A 22,101-nucleotide genomic window follows, 5' to 3' on the forward strand; every position below is an offset into this window, starting at 1 on the left:
AGATAAATGGCTTTAAAGTTCTAAATGGTGTCAGCAATTTTTATCTTGTATTATTTTGAACTTAACAACATGAATTTGGGTATTTAGAGTACTATATAGGTAGAGAACATAGCCTTGTTCTATTTCAATAACTACATTTGGACAAAAATGCAGATAGCTTTCACTATGTCAGTCTAGCAACCCAGGCAACTAAAAGCAACTTTCTCTAGACTCTAGACAATGTTTTGGTTTATTGTTAGCTTGTTAGCTATCTAGCTGGCTAACCAGCTCATATAACTATCAGAAAATATGTGACAAAGTTTGAATTTAACTGTAGCCAACTTCTTATTCACCATAACAGGAACATTACAAGGTAATTATTTACAAAGAATTTACTAGTATGGCGAGCTGCTAACTTACTGTTGTGAATGTTAAGAAATGAAAGCAGTCCATTTCTGTTTGTTTTAGGGCTTGCTCTCATGTCAGGTTGCCAAGACAACGATTGCAACAAGAGGGTCAAAGTTGAATTACTCTTGCTCAGTTGCAGAAAGCAATGGCGTTATAAAAGGTGAATGCTGACAAGAATGTGGTAAAAATGTGACTGCTTGAAAGGGGATCATATAAACAATTCCCAATAAATGTTTCAAGTAACATATGTGAGTTAGGTATCATTCTCTCTCTCTCACACACACACACTCTGTCTCCCTTTCCTACTCCATATGTTTGTAGTTTTACTGTAGTCAGTGGCAGAGAGAACAAACCCCTGCCAGGAGTTATTGTCAATCTAAACCCCCACATTTGGCAAGAGAGGAATAATGAAGAGAAGAGGGGGGGGGGGGGGGGGGTACATAGTAAAACCAGACAGCCTCTTATGTACACTTAATGCCAGTGAAGCAACTAGCACGTACTTGACAAGGGACCAAAGGAAAGAGGCAGTTGAGAGAGTAAGGGAACAAGACAAAGAGAGAGGGGGCTGTCCTTATTTGCTCTTCAGTGTGGGGGTGTAGGGCGCTCGTGGGAGGAGGCAGAAAACAGAGAGAGAGAGAGAGAGAGAATGAGAGAGAGAGAGAGAGAGAAACAAAGTTAGAGGAACAGAGAGAATAAGTGAGAGACAGGCTCTAAGGCAGTCAGACGAAGAGAGGGGTTGGCAGTCAAGGGAAGCTCAACTCATCTCCAATTCCCTGCTACAGTAAGTGACCATGTGGCTGGGGTGGAATATTGTCTGGCTCGGGGCCCTTCTCATTGGCCTAAATGGGACCGTAGCCTGGGCATCTGACATCCAGCACCACCGCTATGAGGAGTTAGTGCGGGCCCTGTTCGTAGTGCAGAGCGAGTGCCCATACATCACACGGATCTACAGCATTGGGCGCAGTGTGGAGGGACGCCACCTCTATGTACTGGAGTTCAGTGATACCCCAGGCATCCACGAAGCAAGTGAGTGGTCCATTCTTAACTTTACGGCTTTAGAGAGGGTTTGTGATGTTTGGTTAACTTATGGCTTCTCACCTCCTTCAAGGTATGCTACATGATGAGATGATGGATAAGAGCGAGATCATTTTTTATTTGTCATTTGGCAGCCAAGCACCGATCATTGTAGCTCCAGCATAAAATGAAGACCTTCAATATTTATTGGAAAGGAGCATCATGCTCCTCTCATGCACTTTCACCACCCTGTGAAGTTCATCATAAATGATTGAGTCTGTAGCCTAATAAACTGTATGCTTTTCCAATTAGTAGTGGGAGTACCACACAACATAGCATAGCGTGACTGAAAGCTTGATGGTTATTCTATCAACAAATGCACAACCTAGTGTTTCCACTGACATTTGCAATATGATCTGTTTCACAGACTAAAAAAAGATCCACCCTCCAAGTATATATATATTTTTGTCGACATTTGGAAAGTTTATCGACAATTATTCTGTTTCATGGCCTGACATTCGTTTTTTTTATCCAACAGGTACTTTACTCACATAAAATGGTTGGATGGAAACATTGTTTGATTGGTTTTCATTTAAGAGTTCTTCTGATATACCCACTTGGTAACGCTTTACCTTAAGTGTACATTAATTAATATGTAACTAAATAGTAATATATGTATTTATAACATAGTAGTGTAATAAGGGTTAAGCGGTATAGGTTATTAGTGGAACAAGACATGCAATTACAAATCAGCTTGTCGGAGGTTATTCCACATGTGTAATTACTCATGATATATTTACATGTCTTATTCCAAATGTAACTAACATGTTTTGTAATTACACTTTTGCAGTCTCCTGTATAGCACCATGTTAACAATGCATCCTATTATTTAACCTTGTTACATGTAACTACATAAGTCACTACCACCAAAATAAGCTAGGCTAGGACTAACGACGCACACCCTATCATTAACTACTGCTTCAGTTATCTTATTTCCATATTATTTGGCTTAAAGGATGTACTGAATTAAATGTAAGAGCAATGTATTAACAATGGATATGCATGCAACTATAATGTACTTACCCAGAAGCAAGCAACTTAATGTAAAGTGAAACACATAATGGTATAACCTTTGTAAATACTATGTACCTGCCTTTGAAAAGGGATATTTTGGTTTATTTCTCTGTCTTAAAAGGTGTAATGTAAGTGAAATGTTGTTCAAAATAATATAATGTGCTGTATAATGTTAATGTAGGTACTCATGAGAAAGTAGCTTCAAGTAAAGTGAAACACAGTAGGGTAAACCTTTTTATTACAATCCCTGGGAAAATACACGTCAATGTAGGATGAACATTGTTTCAGCACCTGTGTAATTACAATGTGCTTTCCATGCAATTACATATTTCACAGGATATATCAAAATGTCAGTTAATACAATGTTGTTATAAAGAAAAGTATCATAACTACAATGTTCCTACACAGGAAGAAGCAACTTAATGTAAATTACTTACTCATGTAATTACAGTACTATGCAGTTACTATGTTACAACGATGGCAGACACTCAATATGGCAGGTAGCCTAGTGCTTAGAGCGTTGGACTAGTAACCGAAAGGTTGCAAGATCAAATCCCCGAGCTGACAAGGTAAAAATCTGTCATTCTGCACCTGAACAAGGCAGTTAACCTACTGTTCCTAGGCAGTCATTGAAAATAAGAATTTGTTCTTATCTGAAAAATACAGTACTTGAGGTTGTGATCAATGGAATCTATCTCAACCTAGGAAGCATGTTGTTACAGCAACTTTAAGTGTAATTACTATGTACTTTCACTGTTATTAAGTATATTGCGGTATATATCAACATTTCAGCAATTATTAGTTATAATGAAAAGTATTGTAATTACAATGTTTCTTAACAGGAACAAGCAATTTAATGTAAATTGAAACGTACTGTGAATTACTCATACAATTACTATGTAGTTACTATGTTACAACGTTGGCAGACACCCTGTACTAGTAGTTGTGATCAATGGGAATCCATCTGAATCTAGGAAACATTTTGTTACAGCACCTTTAAGAGTAATTACTATGTACTTTCAATATGATTAAATGTTTTGCAGGTTTATCAAAATGTGTCATTACAATGTCATTTTAAAGATTAGCATCATAACTACAATGTTTCTACACAGGAACAAGCAACTTAATGTAAAGTGAAAAACATTTTGATTTAATCATGTAACTAATATGTAGTTACTATGTTATAACGTGTTTCTGTTTGTAGTGGGAGCAGTTTCGTAATACACTTTCTTGACTGTTGATCAGTGATATGTTAGGAAGCAATGGAATCCATAGTCTCACGTTTCATGTGATATCAAAAACATTTTTACGTGCAGTGACCCAAAAAACACTGATAGCAACAAAACATGCTTATAACCCTGTCAAAAGAATGAAACACACTAATTTGGAAGATAACATTGACCCTACTTATGTGACAACAATATCTGATCTTACAGCTTGGAATTGTTTTGACAAAATATTTCCTCTAGGTGCATGCCAATATACTAATCCAATGTCTTTGAAGTGTTGAGAGAGTACTCCTTTCTTATTTTCTTTACCCAACTAGTACATCCACTCAATAAAATGGAGATGCTTCTTTAAATTATAAACCCTTAGCCTCCAGACCTGCCCCTTTATTGTCTGCAACACCCTTTCAATGTGTTGTGTGTGACATCCTGTGTGAGGATCCACAAAGTTGTTTGTGTGGTTGACTGTCTGGTGATTGTAACCCAGCCTATTCAGAGACCTGACATAGGCTCTCCAGCAGTCACTCAGAATGTTGGATCCTCTTCGCACATGTTGTCTGATGATAGGGATTAAGTTTGCCTGTGAGCGGTATTCCGCCATTTTAAGAACTGGGTGCGTCTGTTGTGTTTTACCTCCATCATCCCAAACACCCAACCCTGTCTTCTCCATGTTAACGCCATCCTTCCAGGATTGTACTTAAAATAGGAACAAGTTCATATCGTTGTTTTATGACAGTGGTTAGTCACGCCTTGAAATAGCGAGGTAAATCCATGGAAACTAGCATAATGTCACTTATGACACAAGCTAAGATCTGATGGTGAAGCCGTATAATGTTGAAAGACCCAAAACATAATCCTAGGAAACATCACTGATGATGTGTCCAAGAGCACTGAAATATGTATTTATCAAATAATTCAGTATATAAAAAATGGGCAAGCCCTCTATTTTTTTCTCCATATCAGTATATCTACTGAGGAGTACTTTAAAATGGCAACTGATTACCATAAGATAAATATATCAACAAATGATCTCTCAGTTCCCAATCCCAGATAATTAATGTTACTAGATAACTTGACCCAATTTGGAAACCCTTCCTCCTCTTGAACCTCCTCAGGGCTTTGTTGCAGACCTTCAATAATGAGAGGTAAGACAAATGTTAGTGATATAAGACTTGAGTGTCCCAGGGAGCATGACCCTCAACTTCTATAGAAGGGACACCAAAATCAAATTTCACTTGATAGTCCAAAAAAGTATTGAGGATACACTGTTCCTGTCTCATTTGGCAATCGACTTTAATGGAAGTCTTAACAAAATGACTCAGTTTGAGTGTGTCTGTTATTGCCATTTGCACTTCAGCCTATATTCAGTCTGCAAAACAGGCTTTTTAAAATTCAAACAAATTGAGTAAACAAAGTAACAATTGACAGATTGATTATCAAAATAGGTGTTAGTTGCAGCTCTAAAAACAGTACTCAAAACACAATTGTACTCAAAACACAATTGTACTCAAAACACTCAAAACATAACAGCTTTTACTTTACTTGACTGAATAGTGTAGGCTCACAAGAATAACAAATTAGAGCAGCAGCAGTGGTGCAAGCCTCCCCAGTCGCGCCATGCTGCCCTTGCCGGCCTGCAACCATGACAAGTAACCTAAATTCCTGTGGGGAACACTGGTTGGGATGGTTGGAAAGCAAGCTAATTGTGTAAAATCTTGAACTGCCCCTTTAAGCTGTCCAGTAAATAACACATGAAATATACCAAAAGCCTGATGATTAAAAACACCCTTTTTACATAGTTTTTAAGTGAGCAAACATTTTCTCAGAGTGAATATAGGTAAACTAAACTGGTGTTTTTTCCAGAGTTAACATTGCTTATAATTCTGTGTTGATCGACAACGGTAACAATGATATTGCACCTCTCACCTTTCTCAGGCGTTTCGTCATTCTTGTCAGGTTCTTTGAGCTCCGTGCAATGGCATCCTCTATCATATCAACATGCCTCAAGTGTAGCCCTCAAGTATTGCCACAAAAAAATGACCAAATCAGATCAATAGCTCATGACACTAGAAACCCAAAACTTTTTTTCATAAATGAAACCCACGATTGGTCCAAGACTTTTGGAAACACAACCTTAGGTTGGAAACACAACCTTAACTTGACCTTAAACCACATTCTCTTCAGCATGTAGAGACCTACTCGCTATACTTTGTTCCACTTCTGTACAAGCCAATGCCATGGAACACTAACTAAAATGTAATTACTTAGCAGAGAGCCCCACACTCACCAGTACCTTGTGTATGGTTGTTATGCTTAATTTTATAGGGTGTTGAAAGAGCATAGACTTTCTATGGGTAACAGCTATTTACAAACAGTGGTCAAAACGCGGTCAAAATGATGTATTTTCTGACCTTGGCAGGTCTACCACTAGCCCAGCTATTTTTAATCATCAATGGAACATGATGTCATCCCAGTGTAAAAACAAAACAAAAAAAGTGTTAGGGATTTTAGAAAGCCCTTTTGGATAATGCTGTGACTGTGAACCACTTTCCAAAAATATAATTATCCAAAACTCTCTTAGTTTGTCAAATTCATTAACCTACCGATAAAGAAATGTTACGCAGTTCGTAAGTGGAACGAGAGAATGGCTAAACATTGAATCCTTCTGGATGGAGCAGTAGGAGTCTGATGATGCCTCCTTGCTTCTACAAATCCTGCAAGCAAACATGCACATTTAACTCAGACACAGGTGCTTGATAACACTAAGTGATAATTGAACTGGAATGTAAGCTAAGTAATTCTATTACATTCCATTCTACTATGCTTATCAATTAACAGTAGCAGTAGGAATACATCCACATTGTTGGAAAAAGGAGAACAACAGCTTTCCAGACAGAGATGAAACATCTTGAGTGGTAGGCTGCAGGCCAAAGGTAGACCAGAAGGGTATGCGTGTCCTAAGGTCTTCACTCGCTCTACACCGGCTTGCAGTCCTGAGTGTCAGAGGAGCTTGAGCCCTTGTAGAAAGACCGGAAATCAAAATTCTCAAGCAGCACAGACACAATTATGAAGTACACTGGCCACTGGAAAGCTTGGATTCTTCTCCATTTTTTAAAATGTTTTCCGGCTGGTGAAATGCCATATGAGTCAATTGTCAGCTCGGCGCCAGTAATGTACACGCATTAAACCTATGAGACTAGCTAACTAGGCTACATACCAGCATACCAAGATGAATGTTAGATTCACTGTGCAATCACATATTTAAACATTTCTTATAGTACTCCTCATTTCAAGCTTTCTCAAAGTTATCTAGGGCAATAAATACTGGTTGTAACGTTAACTTACTATATGTCTCCATTTCGCACGCATCATTTTCTGCTTGTGGCCACAGATAGGACACCTCACAGATTTCTTGAGCATGACTTTCTTCTGGAGGTATTTGACAACATTTATTTTTTTTGCTGATAATATCACTTAGCACACGAGCCATCAAAATCCTTGTGTCGAGGTAAAAACAGTATTGGATTTGGGTGCGCACTTTAAAAGTTTAAATTTGTATCCAGCTGTTGAAATTGTCATTAAATACCCACGTGTAGGAATTTGTAGTAATGTTACTCAGCAAAAAAAAGACGTGGTTGACACTGGTTCACATGTTATTGAGCGACATCGAGGACAAAAGTGCAGTGACAGTCAATGTTGACCAAGGAGAACCAAGGTAAATAAGTAGTAAGATATGAATGTAGTTAAAATGTAGAATTGAATTTGTGTTGACAATCGTTGGATATCAAGTGACATCTCAGTGCAAATGAGGCACCTTTTGTGGGACAGTCTGCCTTTAGCAACATAGCTAGCTAGCTAATATTAGCGAAGGACTAGGCGACACAACTGAAATGTAGCTGTTTTACACAAACAGTAGCTAGCTAGTTGTATTTATTTCAAAATACATTTTAAGGCCAAGGCCTCCCGAGTGGCGCAGCGGTCTAAAGCACTGCATCGTAGTTTTGCGGCAACACCACAGCCTGGGGTTTGATCCCAGGAGACCGGGAGTTCCATATGGCGACGAACAATTGGCCCAGTGTCATCTTGGCTCATTGTGCTCTAGCGACTAATTAAGCGAGCGGGTGTTAAGAAGCGCAGCTTGGCGGGTCATGTTTCGGAGGACACATGACCCGAACTTCGCCTCTCCCGAGCAGGACAGTCCATCATTACTATAAGACATGAAGGTCAGTCAATCTGGAACATTTCAAGAACTTTTAAAGTTTCTTCAAGTGCTGTCTCAAAAACAATCAACTGCTTTGATGAAACTGGCTCTCATGAGGACCACCACAGGAAAGGAAGACCCAGAGTTACCTTTGCTGCAGAGGATAAGTTCATTAGAGTTACCAGCCTCAGAAATTGAAGCCAAAATAAATGCTTCATTGAGTTCATGTAACAGACACATCTCAACATCAACTGTTCAGAGGAGACTACGTGAATCAGGTCTTCTTGGTCGAATTGCTGCAAAGAAACCACTACTAAAGGACACCAATATGAAGAAGAGACTTGCTTGGGCCAAGAAACATGAGCAATGGACATGAGACCGGTGGAAATTTGTCTTTGGTCTGATGAGTCCAAATTTAGATTTTTGGTTCCAACCGGCGTGTCTTTGTGAGATGCGGAGTAGGTGAACGGATGATATTCGCATGTGTGGTTCCCACCATGAAGCATGGAGGAGGAGGTGTGATGGTGTGGGGGTGCTTTATTATTTAGAATTCAAGGCACACTTAACCAGCATGGCTACCACAGCATACAGCAGTGAAACGCCATCCCATCTGGTTTGCGCTTAGTGGGACTATCGTTTTTCAACAGGACAATGACCCAAAACACACCTCTAGGCTGTGTAAGGGCTATTTAAAAAACATAAACTGAACACTATGAATACAAAAACAATAAACGTGAACAAACCGAAACAGTACCGTGTGGCGAATAAACACAGACACGGATACAATCACCCACAAAACAACAGTGAAACCCAAGCTACCTAAGTGTGATTCTCAATCAGAGACAACTAACGACACCTGCCTCTGATTGAGAACCATACTAGGCTGAACACAGAAAACCAACCTAGAAACACAAAACATAGAATGCCCACCCAACTCACGTCCTGACCAACTAAAACAAACAAATAACACAAGAACTAGGGTCAGAACGTGACATCAATAATGTATTTCAGAATGTATTTTGAAATACATTAAATACATATTCTGATGCATTTAAAATATATTGTCATATACATTCATAAATACATTCCGAAATAAATGTGACCCGTTTCAAGACACTAAGCATATGTCGCACGCCACTACTTTACAGGATAGGAATTTGAAAGTTTTTATTTTATTTGACCAAAATAATGTTTTTTGTAGAAATGCCTTCTGGAACGTATGAACATTCATGTGCCTTAATAACAACTTGTATGCCATCTGTAAATATTTATACAATCATTAAATAAGGAGCCTATCTGGTATAGCTACGGAAAAATACAGAACCTTCCCGCTAGCCATGATTGGCTGAGATAATGGATTGGCTGGACATGCCGAGAGATGAGTTCAGATTGGTCTGATATGTAGCATGCGTCTGTCTATAACATGAGCTGCTAAGTATGCGTGGGTAATCCTGTCTAACGCAGCTTTTTTGAAAGATATCACAAAGAACTGAAAATGTTTTGTTACTGCTCTCAACATTGCTGCCCTGAAGTTAATAGCGCTATTGCCAAAGCTCAGTAGGAAAACATTCTACCTAACATTACACCTTCAGTGTTCTGTGCATGTGACAAATGCACATGATTCTATTTGATATTGTGTGTATATTTTCCAGAGACGGTAATGGGAAGAACAACCTGACCCGCACCAAAATTAGATTAGGATATATTTTTTTGCTACTACTTTCACCACTTTTAGTCTTGAAATATTTGGTTGTTTACTACACTTTGAATCATTAAAGAGATGGCTGGGGCTAAGGCTTAACCTCTTGAATCTAGGGGGCACTATTTTCATTTTTGGAAAAATAACATCCCCAAAGTAAACAGCTATTTTTTTCAGGACAAGATGCTAGAATATGCATATAATTGACAGCTTAGGATGGAAAACACCCTAAAGTTTACAAAACTGTAAAAATATTGTCTGAGTATAATAGAACTGATATTACAGGCGAAAGCCTGAGAAAAATCCAATCAGGAAGGGACTCTTATTTAGAAAGCTCTGCGTTCCTATACGTCCCTATTGAGAAGTGAATGAGATATCAACCCGATTCCTTTTCTATGGCTTCCCTAATGTGTCTAGTGTCACAATACATAGTTTCAGGCTTTTATTTTGAAAAATGAGCCTGAACGTCAACATTGCGTCAGTAGTCAGCTGAAGTCTCTCAGAGTGTTTTGTGTGTAAAGGACAAATGCGGCCATTGTTTCTCTCTATCCTACTAAGAAGCCACCAGTCCCGGTTGATATATTATCAAATAGATATTTGAAAAACACCTTGAGGGTTGATTTAAACAACATTTTCCATGTTTCTGTCGATATTATGGAGCTAATTTGCAACATTTTTCGGTGTTGTAGTGACCTCAATTTCCGGTCAATTTCTCAGCCAAACGTGAAGAACAAACGGAGCTATTTCGCCTACAAAAATAATATTTTTGGAAAAAAGGAACATTTGCTATCTAACTGGGAGTCTCGTGAGTGAAAACATCCGAAGCTCATCAAAGGTAAACGATTTAATTTGATTTATTTTCTGATTTTCGTGACCAGGTTGCCTGCTGCTAGCTAGTCATAATGCTATGCTAGGCTATCGATAAACATACACAAATGCTTGTCTTGCTTTGGCTGTAAAGCATATTTCCAAAATCTGCGATGACAAGGTGATTAACAAAAGGCTAAGCTGTGTTTCAATATATATCACTTGTGATTTCATGAATGGGAATATTTTCTAGTAATATTTATGTCCGTTGCGTTATGCTAATTAGTGTAAGTTGATGATTAGCTCCCGGACCCGGGATGGGTAGTATCAAGAGGTTTAAGCGGGTGTGAACGATGTTGAGTGGATGTAGACAAGGAAGAGCTCTCCAGTAGGCTTACCAAGACATTCACAAGCCATCTTCTCAAAAGTGGGGTTACAAATTTATCAACTTCCAAAGCAGAATTACTTTCTCATTGTTCCTCAACTGCAGTGTATAATATACCATTTTCTAGCTCAGAACCTCTACTTTTATCTAATGTAAAAACACATCATTTCAAATGTTGGACCAAATCCAAGTCGTGGGTCACATATGTTGGAATGTATTTAAAAAGTAGAAAATAAAATTGAAAAAAATCGGTATAGGATCGCTCTTTCAATTTGCATGCATATTCAATCTTAGTATCTGCTTTTCACAATACAATATTCACATAGCTTTTGATATTGTTTTATTGTAATTTGAACTGTCACTGAACTGCTCAAAACTGGTAATTAATATAAAAATATTTCCTAAACAGAAACATATAGGTTTCTTCAGTTTGTCCCCATAGGGAAAACCTTTTTGGTACTAGGTAGAACCGTTTGAAGGGTTCTTCATAGAACCCTCTGTAAATGGCTCTTCCTGGGTCTTCCTTGAACCCTCTGCAAAGGGTTCTACCAATAACCCTTTCATTCTCTAAAGCAAGGTTGTCAAACTCATTCTGTGGAGTACCTAGTGTCTGCAGTGTTCTAAAGGTTCTTCATAGAACCCTCTATGAAGGGTGTAAATCTGTATTTGTATATCTCCCAATGTGTCTTTTGAGTCAATTGTAGAGTAACTGTACCACCCATGAGGGTTTTTTTTGTGACATTTGATTGCTTTCAGTCCTGTGGTCTTCACCAAATGAGTGCCTAAGTGAATATGTTATCATTAAAATGTAACACTTTATGACAATACATCACATATATCAAAATAACTTACTGTGACAGCCTAGTTTTACCCTAATACAGTGGTCTGAAACTCATAGTTCGCAGGCCACATCAGGCATGTAAGTGACATTATGCTGGCTTGCAAATTGATGTGTAATTCCTATTGAAATCCAGCCAGAGTGATGATATCCAACAATTGGAACTAAGTCATCCGCAACCTGGATTCAGAATAACTGTCAAGGTAGGGAAGGTTGATAAATCAGACTACCTAAACCATCTCAGTAACGGCTGCAATAAGTACAACTACTAACAGATTGGATTGGTTTAGAAATATGTATGTTATTTATCTTTGTGTGGCATAAGATCAATCAATCAATGAATGCACACGCAAAACCCCAGATATTGAAACAAACAAGCAGATGTAGGGTGTTAAATTGGGACTATATTCTTTCATGATATGCACAGAAAATCATATCAATTTATATTTTCAAAAGGATGAGTCTGGTGTTCATATTTCATGACCTCAGTGGGCTTTTTGAGTTGCCAATTGCAAAATAATACACTTGATTTAAGTTACATAGCATGCTAAATGTTTCTGATCAGATGTTAGCAAACGAATAGATGAGCTGCCACTTCCACTTATTTGCCCAGCCAGAGATCAAATAACCAAACATACAGACAGCGATTCAGTGAAACAAAATCACATTGATTGATTTTCAGAAAAGTCAAGGGATTTTGGTCAGGATACTACAAGAGTGAAGAGCAAAACCTGTTTTACAAGGCTAGCGTAGGCTACATAGCTAGCTAACATGCTAGGAAAATGTTCTTATAACACTGTTATATGAGCAAACTAGACTAAAGATTATCATTGTGAACATTCACCTCAATTTGTCTGATGTTTTACCAGCCTAATTGTAGCCAAATATCATATAGATTGATTTATCTTTCCCAATCTTAACAGTGCTGAAATTATTGTTGACCGCACATTAAATTATTTAAAATGTTTGGATGACTTTGGGAGTTTCAGTAAGCAACAATATGTATGATACATTCCTTCAATGGCATTAGACTACTTTATTCCAATATTTTCGTAATTCTGTGATATTCATTCCCACAGTAATTATTGATTGATCCATCCAGTTGTGGTTAAGAAAACATGCATGCATAGTGGTGGGGTTTGCGAGGTGATTGTCGTAGCGACATGCCTCAGAATGGTAACAGCTTAGTAATAGGTGCTGCCGAGCAACCATCATTATGAAGCATCAAATCTCATGAAAGCATTTCTTATACTGGATTTAGCTACGACAAGCATTTTTTGAGGTTGGTGCAACAGGTGTAAATTCTGATCCCAAAGTCGGACTTAGCTTCGTCTGACCTAGCATTTAAGACCAACTTTTTTACGCACAAATGGTGAAACTAGCCCCAGATGTTTTCATTTGGTTGGTAGAGTAGAAGAGGATTTTGACATTTTTAAAAGATGACAAGAAGCAGAGAAAGACATGTCCCAATGTCGAAGCAACTACTTCAACCGCTGACAAATGCCTTCTAAGACCCAAATAGCTCTAAAAAAGTTATGTCCCAATTTCCCAACCCCAGGTCGGACCAGATGTCTGGCCCATCTACCGAGATGCACGCACGGCATAGTCTGACAGCGGTAAGATGCATGCTGTTGAGAAAAATAATAAAACACATTGCAAATTGCATATGCTCGATTTGAGACTATTCCTGCGTTTCAATATTAATTCAAAATATTATAAAAAATCTACAATATGATTCTAGAAGAATGCAACTTAAGCAAAGCTGTATTAAACCTTGTTAGTCCAAATCCAACATTGTGTATTTAGGGTTCAAGCAGTGAAACTGGTGAAACCCTATTGTATTTTTTCCTCAGTCATTATTAGGGGTTCAGCAGTGAAGCTGGTGAAACCCAATTGTAATTCTTCTGGTTCATTAGGGGTCCATTCCCCGCTGTCCTCAGATAATCACATGGGGTGCTTTTGCCTTAAAGCCTTTTTGAAATCTGACAAAGTGGCTGGATTAATAAGAAGTTAACCTCTCTAGGGTAGGGGGCAGCATTCGGAATTTTGGATGAAAAGCATGCCCAAATTAAACGGCTTGCTACTCGGGTCCAGAAGATATGATATGCATATAACTGGTAGATTTGGGTAGAAAACACTCTAAAGTTTCCAAAACTGTTAAAATAGTGTCTGTGAGTATAACAGAACTGATTTAACAGGCGAACACCTTTTTTTTTATTTTGTAGTTTTCTATTCAATGCCATTACAGTATCCATTGACTTAGGACTCCATTTGCAGTTCCCATGCCTTCCACTAGATGTCAACAGTCTTTAGAAATCGTTTCAGGCTTGTATTCTTATAAATGAGGGAGTAAGACCAGTCTGAACAAGTGGACCGTAACATGACGCAGAGTTTTTTCAGGCGCATGTGCATTTCTTGTTTATCTTTTATATTGACGGCGTTGTTGTCCGGTTGAAATATTATAGCTAATTTAGGCTAAAAAATTACCTGAGGCTTGAATATAAACATCGTTTGACATGTTTCTATGAACTTTACGAATACAATTTGGATTTTTTTGTCTGATTGTTTTGAGTTTGAGCCTGTGGATTACTGAAGAAAACGCGCTAACAAAACGTAGGTTTTTGGATATAAAGAGACTTCATCGAACAAAAGGAACATTTATTGAGTAAATGAATGTCTTCTGATTGCCACCATATGAAGATCATCAAAGGTAAGGGATTAATTTGATCTGTACTTCTGAGTTTTGTAACGCTTCTGCTTGGCTGGTTACTGTTTGTAATAATTTGTCAACTGGGCTATGTTCTGGGCTAGGTATGTTCTGGGCAAGGTATGCTTTCGCCGAAAAGCATTTTATAAATATGATACTGTGGTTGGTTTAACAAGAAGTTAATCTTTAAAACGATGTAAAATATGTTTTGTTTTCTGAATTTTTATAATGAGCATTTCTGTAATTGAATTTGGCGCTCTGCAACCTCACTGGATGTTGGCCAGATGGGACACTAGCGTCCCACATACCCTAGAGAAGTTAATAACAAACTTGCATGCAATCTGTATATACGAATACAATTGATAAATTACGAGCCTAGTTAGTTTAGCCAATGAAAAAGTGAGCAACCTTCACGCTAGCCATGATTGGCAGAGATAATCCAAGATCGCATAGCAGTTCAGACGTCTTTTGTCCTCGTCTTGTCGTGTCCTGTATATATATATATATTTACAACTTTTTTCATATACATTTTATTTTTATTTTCCATCAACTCATCTTCTAAACACTCTCCTGCAACCAGCCTCACCAATTTATATTTATAAAAAAGTATTATTTACCTCAGATCTGCAATCCTTCAGGAAGCTAGCCAGAAACTCCAGGAGGCTGGCCAGAAACTAGCCAGAAGCTAGCCAGGAGCTAGCCCAGAAGCTAATCCAGAAGCTAATCAGAAGCTAACCACGGTTTGTGGTCATCGGCTGTCCTTTAGCTCGAAAATCTATCGAAAATCTATCGCCAGTTTTGTACGGCGCAGCGCGGCTCGGAACGGAACATACCGGACCAATTTTTCTCTCCATGTCCCTGGATTTCAACTGCTCTCTGGACATTCATACCCGGATCTCACAGCTAGCTAGCTGCTATCCGTGTGACAGTCGGCTTTCGTCGATTCCGGAGCAAACATCGATTGTTCCGGTGCTAGCCAGCTCCGTCAATCACTCCTGAGTTCCATCATTCACTCCTGGGCTGCAGTCACCTATCCGGACCCGTTTCACTGCCTACGCGGAGCCCCACCGGGCCTTCACAACCGGACTGCTGACGTTATCTAGCTGAATGAGATCCGGCTGGCTCCTCTGTCGCGACGTTACCTGAACGCCCATCTGCGGCCCGCTAACCGTTAGCTGTCTTACCGGCTGCTATCTGAATAGACAATCGGACAATTTATTTATTTTTATTATGTTTTCTTCTCGGGCCTCTATAACTATATCTATTGTTCTTATTTTTGTTGTTGTTGTGTGATTTGGATTAATCCCCTCTACCACACGGAACCCTACTAATCTACTGACCGAACGCAAGAGGTGGCTAACAACAGACCTCCATCCTATGCTAGCTTGCTACCGGTTGGCCTGGCTAGCTGTCTAAATCGCCGTGACCCTAAACCAACCTCTCCACTCACTGGACCCTTTTGATCACTCGACTAAGCATGCCTCTCCTTAATGTCAATATGTCTTGTCCATTGCTGTTCTGGTTAGTGTTTATTGGCTTATTTCACTGTAGAGCCTCTAGTCCTGCTCACTATACCTTATCCAACCTATTAGTTCCACCACCCACACATGCAATGACATCTCCTGGTTTCAATGATGTTTCTAGAGACAATATCTCTCTCTTCATCACTCAATACCTAGGTTTACCTCCACTGTATTCACATCCTACCTTACCTTTGTCTGTACATTATACCTTGATGCTATTTTATCGCCCCCAGAAACCTCCTTTTACTCTCTGTTCCAGACGTTCTAGACGACCAATTCTTATTGCTTTTAGTCGCACCCTTATTCTACTCCTCCTATGTTCCTCTGGCGATGTAGAGGTGAATCCAGGCCCTGCAGTGCCTAGCTCCACTCCTATTCCCCAGGCGCTCTCTTTTGACGACTTCTGTAACCGTAATAGCCTTGGTTTCATGCATGTTAACATTAGAAGCCTCCTCCCTAAGTTTGTTCTATTCACTGCTTTAGCACACTCTGCCAACCCGGATGTTCTAGCTGTGTCTGAATCCTGGCTTAGGAAGACCACCAAAAATTCAGACATTTTAATTCCAAACTACAACATTTTCAGACAAGATAGAACTGCCAAAGGGGGCGGTGTTGCAATCTACTGCAAAGATAGCCTGCAGAGTTCTGTCCTATTATCCAGGTCTGTACCCAAACAATTTGAACTTCTACTTTTAAAAATCCACCTCTCTAAAAACAAGTCTCTCACCGTTGCCGCCTGCTATAGACCACCCTCTGCCCCCAGCTGTGCTCTGGACACCATATGTGAACTGATTGCCCCCCATCTATCTTCAGAGCTCGTGCTGCTAGGCGACCTAAACTGGAACATGCTTAACACCCCAGCCATCCTACAATCTAAACTTGATGCCCTCAATCTCACACAAATTATCAATGAACCTACCAGGTACCTCCCCAAAGCCTTAAACACGGGCACCCTCATAGATATCATCCTAACCAACTTCCCCTCTAAATACACCTCTGCTGTCTTCAACCAAGATCTCAGCGATCACTGCCTCATTGCCTGCATCCGTAATGGGTCAGCGGTCAAACGACCTCCTCTCATCACTGTAAAACGCTCCCTGAAACACTTCAGCGAGCAGGCCTTTCTAATCGACCTGGCCGGGGTATCCTGGAAGGATATTGACCTCATCCCGTCAGTAGAGGATGCCTGGATATTTTTTAAAAATGCCTTCCTAACCATCTTAAATAAACATGCCCCATTCAAGAAATTTAGAACCAGGAACAGATATAGCCCTTGGTTCTCCCCAGACCTGACTGCCCTTAATCAACACAAAAATGTCCTATGGCGTTCTGCATTAGCATCGAACAGCCCCCGTGATATGCAGCTGTTCAGGGAAGCTAGAAACCATTATACACAGGCAGTTAGAAAAGCCAAGGCTAGCTTTTTCAAGCAGAAATTTGCTTCTTGCAACACTAACTCAAAAAAGTTCTGGGACACTGTAAAGTCCATGGAGAATAAGAACACCTCCTCCCAGCTGCCCACTGCACTGAAGATAGGAAACACTGTCACCACTGATAAATCCACCATAATTGAAAATTTCAATAAGCATTTTTCTACTGCTGGCCATGCTTTTCACCTGGCTACTCCTACCCCTGTCAACAGCACTGCACCCCCAACAGCAACTCGCCCAAGCCTTCCCCATTTCTCCTTCTCCCAAATCCATTCAGCTGATGTTCTGAAAGAGCTGCAAAATCTGGACCCCTACAAATCAGCCGGGCTAGACAATCTGGACCCTTTCTTTCTAAAATTATCTGCCGAAATTGTTGCCACCCCTATTACTAGCCTGTTCAACCTCTCTTTCGTGTCGTCTGAGATTCCCAAAGATTGGAAAGCAGCTGCGGTCATCCCCCTCTTCAAAGGGGGGGACACTCTTGACCCAAACTGCTACAGACCTATATCTATCCTACCATGCCTTTCTAAGGTCTTCGAAAGCCAAGTCAACAAACAGATTACCGACCATTTTGAATCTCACCATACCTTCTCTGCTATGCAATCTGGTTTCAGAGCTGGTCATGGGTGCACCTCAGCCACGCTCAAGGTCCTAAACGATATCTTAACCGCCATCGATAAGAAACATTACTGTGCAGCCGTATTCATTGATCTGGCCAAGGCTTTCGACTCTGTCAATCACCACATCCTCATCGGCAGACTCAACAGCCTTGGTTTCTCAAATGATTGCCTCGCCTGGTTCACCAACTACTTCTCTGATAGAGTTCAGTGTGTCAAATCTGAGGGTCTGTTGTCCGGACCTCTGGCAGTCTCTATGGGGGTGCCACAGGGTTCAATTCTTGGACCGACTCTCTTCTCTGTATACATCAATGAGGTCGCTCTTGCTGCTGGTGAGTCTCTGATCCACCTCTACGCAGACGACACCATTCTGTATACTTCCGGCCCTTCTTTGGACACTGTGTTAACAACCCTCCAGGCAAGCTTCAATGCCATACAACTCTCCTTCCGTGGCCTCCAATTGCTCTTAAATACAAGTAAAACTAAATGCATGCTCTTCAACCGATCACTACCTGCACCTACCCGCCTGTCCAACATCACTACTCTGGACGGCTCTGACTTAGAATACGTGGACAACTACAAATACTTAGGTGTCTGGTTAGACTGTAAACTCTCCTTCCAGACCCATATCAAACATCTCCAATCCAAAGTTAAATCTAGAATTGGCTTCCTATTTCGCAACAAAGCATCCTTCACTCATGCTGCCAAACATACCCTTGTAAAACTGACCATCCTACCAATCCTCGACTTTGGCGATGTAATTTACAAAATAGCCTCCAATACCCTACTCAACAAATTGGATGCAGTCTATCACAGTGCAATCCGTTTTGTCACCAAAGCCCCATATACTACCCACCATTGCGACCTGTACGCTCACGTTGGCTGGCCCTCGCTTCATACTCGTCGCCAAACCCACTGGCTCCATGTCATCTACAAGACCCTGCTAGGTAAAGTCCCCCCTTATCTCAGCTCGCTGGTCACCATAGCATCACCCACCTGTAGCACACGCTCCAGCAGGTATATCTCTCTGGTCACCCCCAAAACCAATTCTTTCTTTGGCCGTCTCTCTTTCCAGTTCTCTGCTGCCAATGACTGGAATGAACTACAAAAATCTCTGAAACTGGAAACACTTATCTCCCTCACTAGCTTTAAGCACCAACTGTCAGAGCAGCTCACAGATTACTGCACCTGTACATAGCCCACCTATAATTTAGCCCTATCAACTACCTCTTTCCCAACTGTATTTAATTGATTTATTTATTTTGCTCCTTTGCACCCCATTATTTTTATTTCTACTTTGCACATTCTTCCATTGCAAAACTACCATTCCAGTGTTTTACTTGCTATATTGTATTTACCTTGCCACCAAGGCCTTTTTTTGCCTTTACCTCCCTTCTCACCTCATTTGCTCACATTGTATATAGACTTGTTTATACTTTATTATTGACTGTATGTTTGTTTTACTCCATGTGTAACTCTGTGTTGTTGTATCTGTCAAACTGCTTTGCTTTATCTTGGCCAGGTCGCAATTGTAAATGAGAACTTGTTCTCAACTTGCCTACCTGGTTAAATAAAGGTAAAATAAAAATAAATAAATAAAAATAATGAGTGGGCTGGACATACAGAGAAATAAGTTTGGATTGGTGTGCCATTTAGCACACTTCTGTGTATTTGAGCTGGTCAGTATGTCCAGGTAATCCTGTCTAACACAGCTTTTTAAAAAAAAAATGTATTGGGTATTAAAACTGCAAAAGTGTTGTTCTCCACTTTCTGGAGCACTGAGTTTTAAATTCAGTGGAATTCGAGTATGATAGCTAAAGTGATGGAGAAAATATCTGTCTCCGGATTACATCTTCAAACTAAGGGCAACCATGGCATCCGATAGAAGACGCGTTCAACCATGAATGATGTATATGGGTAAGGTAGTCTAGCTAGCTATATTTTCAGATATTACATGTTTCTAATTTTGACAGAAAGAGCCAGATTGCTTGGATAGCTAACTTTGAACTTGGTTGGTTAGCTACCTGCAGAGTCATGCAGGGTGGTAACGTCATGAGTAGTGATTATGGTTCATTGTTTACCTAGCTAGCTAGCTAACATTAGCTGGCTGGCTCGCTAGCTAACGTTACATGTATGACCTTATTCGTATCTCAGAGCCATTTGCTTAGCTAGCTATAGCCTAATGTTAGCTAGCTAACACTGAACCTTGTTGATTAGCTACCTGTAGATTCATGCAGGGTAGTAATGTCATGAGTTGTGATTATGGTTAATTGTTTACCTAGCTAGCTAGCTAATGTTACGTGTATGGCCTTATTATTCATATCTCAGAGCCATTTGCTTAGCTAGCTATAGCCTAATCTTAGCTAGCTAACGTTGAACCTGGTTGGTAGTTGGGATTATGTAGTTGGGATTATGGTTCATTGTTTACCTTGCTAGCTAGCTCGCTACATGTCTTAACAAAATACTCCACCATGCAAGTAACCATTTCAGGTCCATTCGTAAATTCTACTACGATTTCAGAGCACTCTCATCTGAGTGTGCCAGGGAGCATAGAATAACTGATGAATTTACGAACACCCGTTGAATATGTCCGGTGTCAATAAACGTCTGCAAAAAAAACGTAATTAAATTGTTGCCAGCAGCATAGTTACAGTCACCAACACTTTAGATAACATGAAAATAGCCTAACCAGCTCTGCTAAGGCGAGTAAAATGATCAGAGTCGGGTGTTCTCTCATTATGTATCTGGAAGTAGCTAGAAAGCTAGCCAATGTTAGCCAGTTAGCTTGGGTGTATGACTGCCGTTGTGAGGTCAGAACGTGGGATCAACCCTACCCATCGGCCAGAGTGTCCAGTGTACGCTCTGAATGTGAAACTCTCTGAATTTACAAACGGACAATCTGACAGCACAGTTGCAGTCAGAGTCAATGGTTGCAGTCAACGCTCTGGATAGCATAAAGCCTAACTAGCTCCTTTAGAGCGAGTAATTTTCAGTAAGCTGTTCTCTCTCACTTAGATGTCTGGAAGTAGCTAGCAAGTTAGCTTGGGTGCTTGACTGCTCTTGTTAGTACATTCGAATCACACCTTAAAGAGATGGGTGGGGCTAAAGTTTAAGAGGGTGTGAACGATGCTGAAACGGTGTAGACCAACAAGGGCTCTCCAATAGTAGTAACTAAACATTCAAAGGCCATTTTCTCAAAAGTGAGTTTACAAGTTTATCAACTTTCAAAGCAAAATTACTTTCCCATTGTTCCTCAACTGTAGTGTATAATATACAATTTTGTAGCTCTGAGTCTCTACTTTTATCCAATGTAAAAAACACAATTTACATTTTGCTACATGAGACCGATTTGAGCCGGACGGTCACAAATTGGTGTGAGTACCAGCGATGAAGTCAAGACCAAAGCTCATTATATCCAGACCCAGACTTTCTGAAACCCAGACCAGGGACCAGTGTATCGAGACCATGACCAGAGCAAGACCAGTTTAAATGGGGGAAAAACAAGATCCAGTAGAGTAAACTTGAATATAGTTCAGTACACTACAGTTTAGTTCAGTACAGTAAAGTACAGTACAATAAGGTAGAATATTGTTCAGTACAGTACAGTATAGTTCAGTACAGTTCAGTATAGTTCAGTACAGGACAGTACAGTGTAGTAGTATACTGTTCAGCACAGTATAGCAACGTACAGTATGGTACAGTTTAGTTCAATTTAGCACTGTAAAGTATTGTACAGTTCAGTAAAGTATAGTGCAGTGCAGGAATGTAATGTAATATGCAGTACAGTAGGTACAGTACAGTAATGTACAGTAAAGTATGTTTATTTAACCTTTATTTTGATGGGGAAGTCATTATGAGACTAGGGTCTCTTTTACAGATGAGCACTGCATAAATACATCAAACATATACAATATTCAACATGTAAAAACATATTAAGGAAAACAGACAACATTTATCAGCATGGAGGTCTCTGATCATTACTCTGAACTGACCAAGTGGGGCCAGAACATCTAATTTTAGAAAGCTCTTTAAATTATTCAACATAAAGGGTGCAAAAATACTTTAACCTAGCTTTACCCAACTCTGTGGAGACAGTCTCCAGTGTTATACAAGCCTGAGATTGGGTTTGGTAATTTGGAAGTCTAAATTGATTTTGGAGAGTGGCACAGCCTTAGACTGCTGCATCACTTGGG

The 22,101-nt window shown here is 39.8% G+C and overlaps 1 protein-coding gene across 4 annotated transcripts in view; it reads left to right on the forward strand.

Annotated features, from left to right (window-relative positions):
• Positions 1-845: 845 nt before the first annotated feature.
• cpn1 (carboxypeptidase N subunit 1) overlaps positions 846-22,101 on the forward strand; it is a 147,487-nt gene continuing 126,231 nt past the window's right edge. For 2 of the 4 annotated variants that reach the window (XM_021565593.3, XM_090202558.1), the window contains exon 1: positions 853-1,413. In XM_021565593.3, coding sequence (XP_021421268.1) covers positions 1,179-1,413 — 235 coding nt within the window. In that variant the 5' untranslated portion in view covers positions 853-1,178. Of the gene's footprint in view, positions 1,414-14,182; positions 14,342-22,101 lie in introns of those variants that run through there. The other 2 variants (XM_021565595.3, XM_090202559.1) reach the window with 2 other exon arrangements.

This window comes from Oncorhynchus mykiss, chromosome 16, assembly GCF_057628025.1.
Source record: "Oncorhynchus mykiss isolate SJ-2025 chromosome 16, ASM5762802v1, whole genome shotgun sequence".
NCBI lineage: Eukaryota > Metazoa > Chordata > Actinopteri > Salmoniformes > Salmonidae > Oncorhynchus > Oncorhynchus mykiss.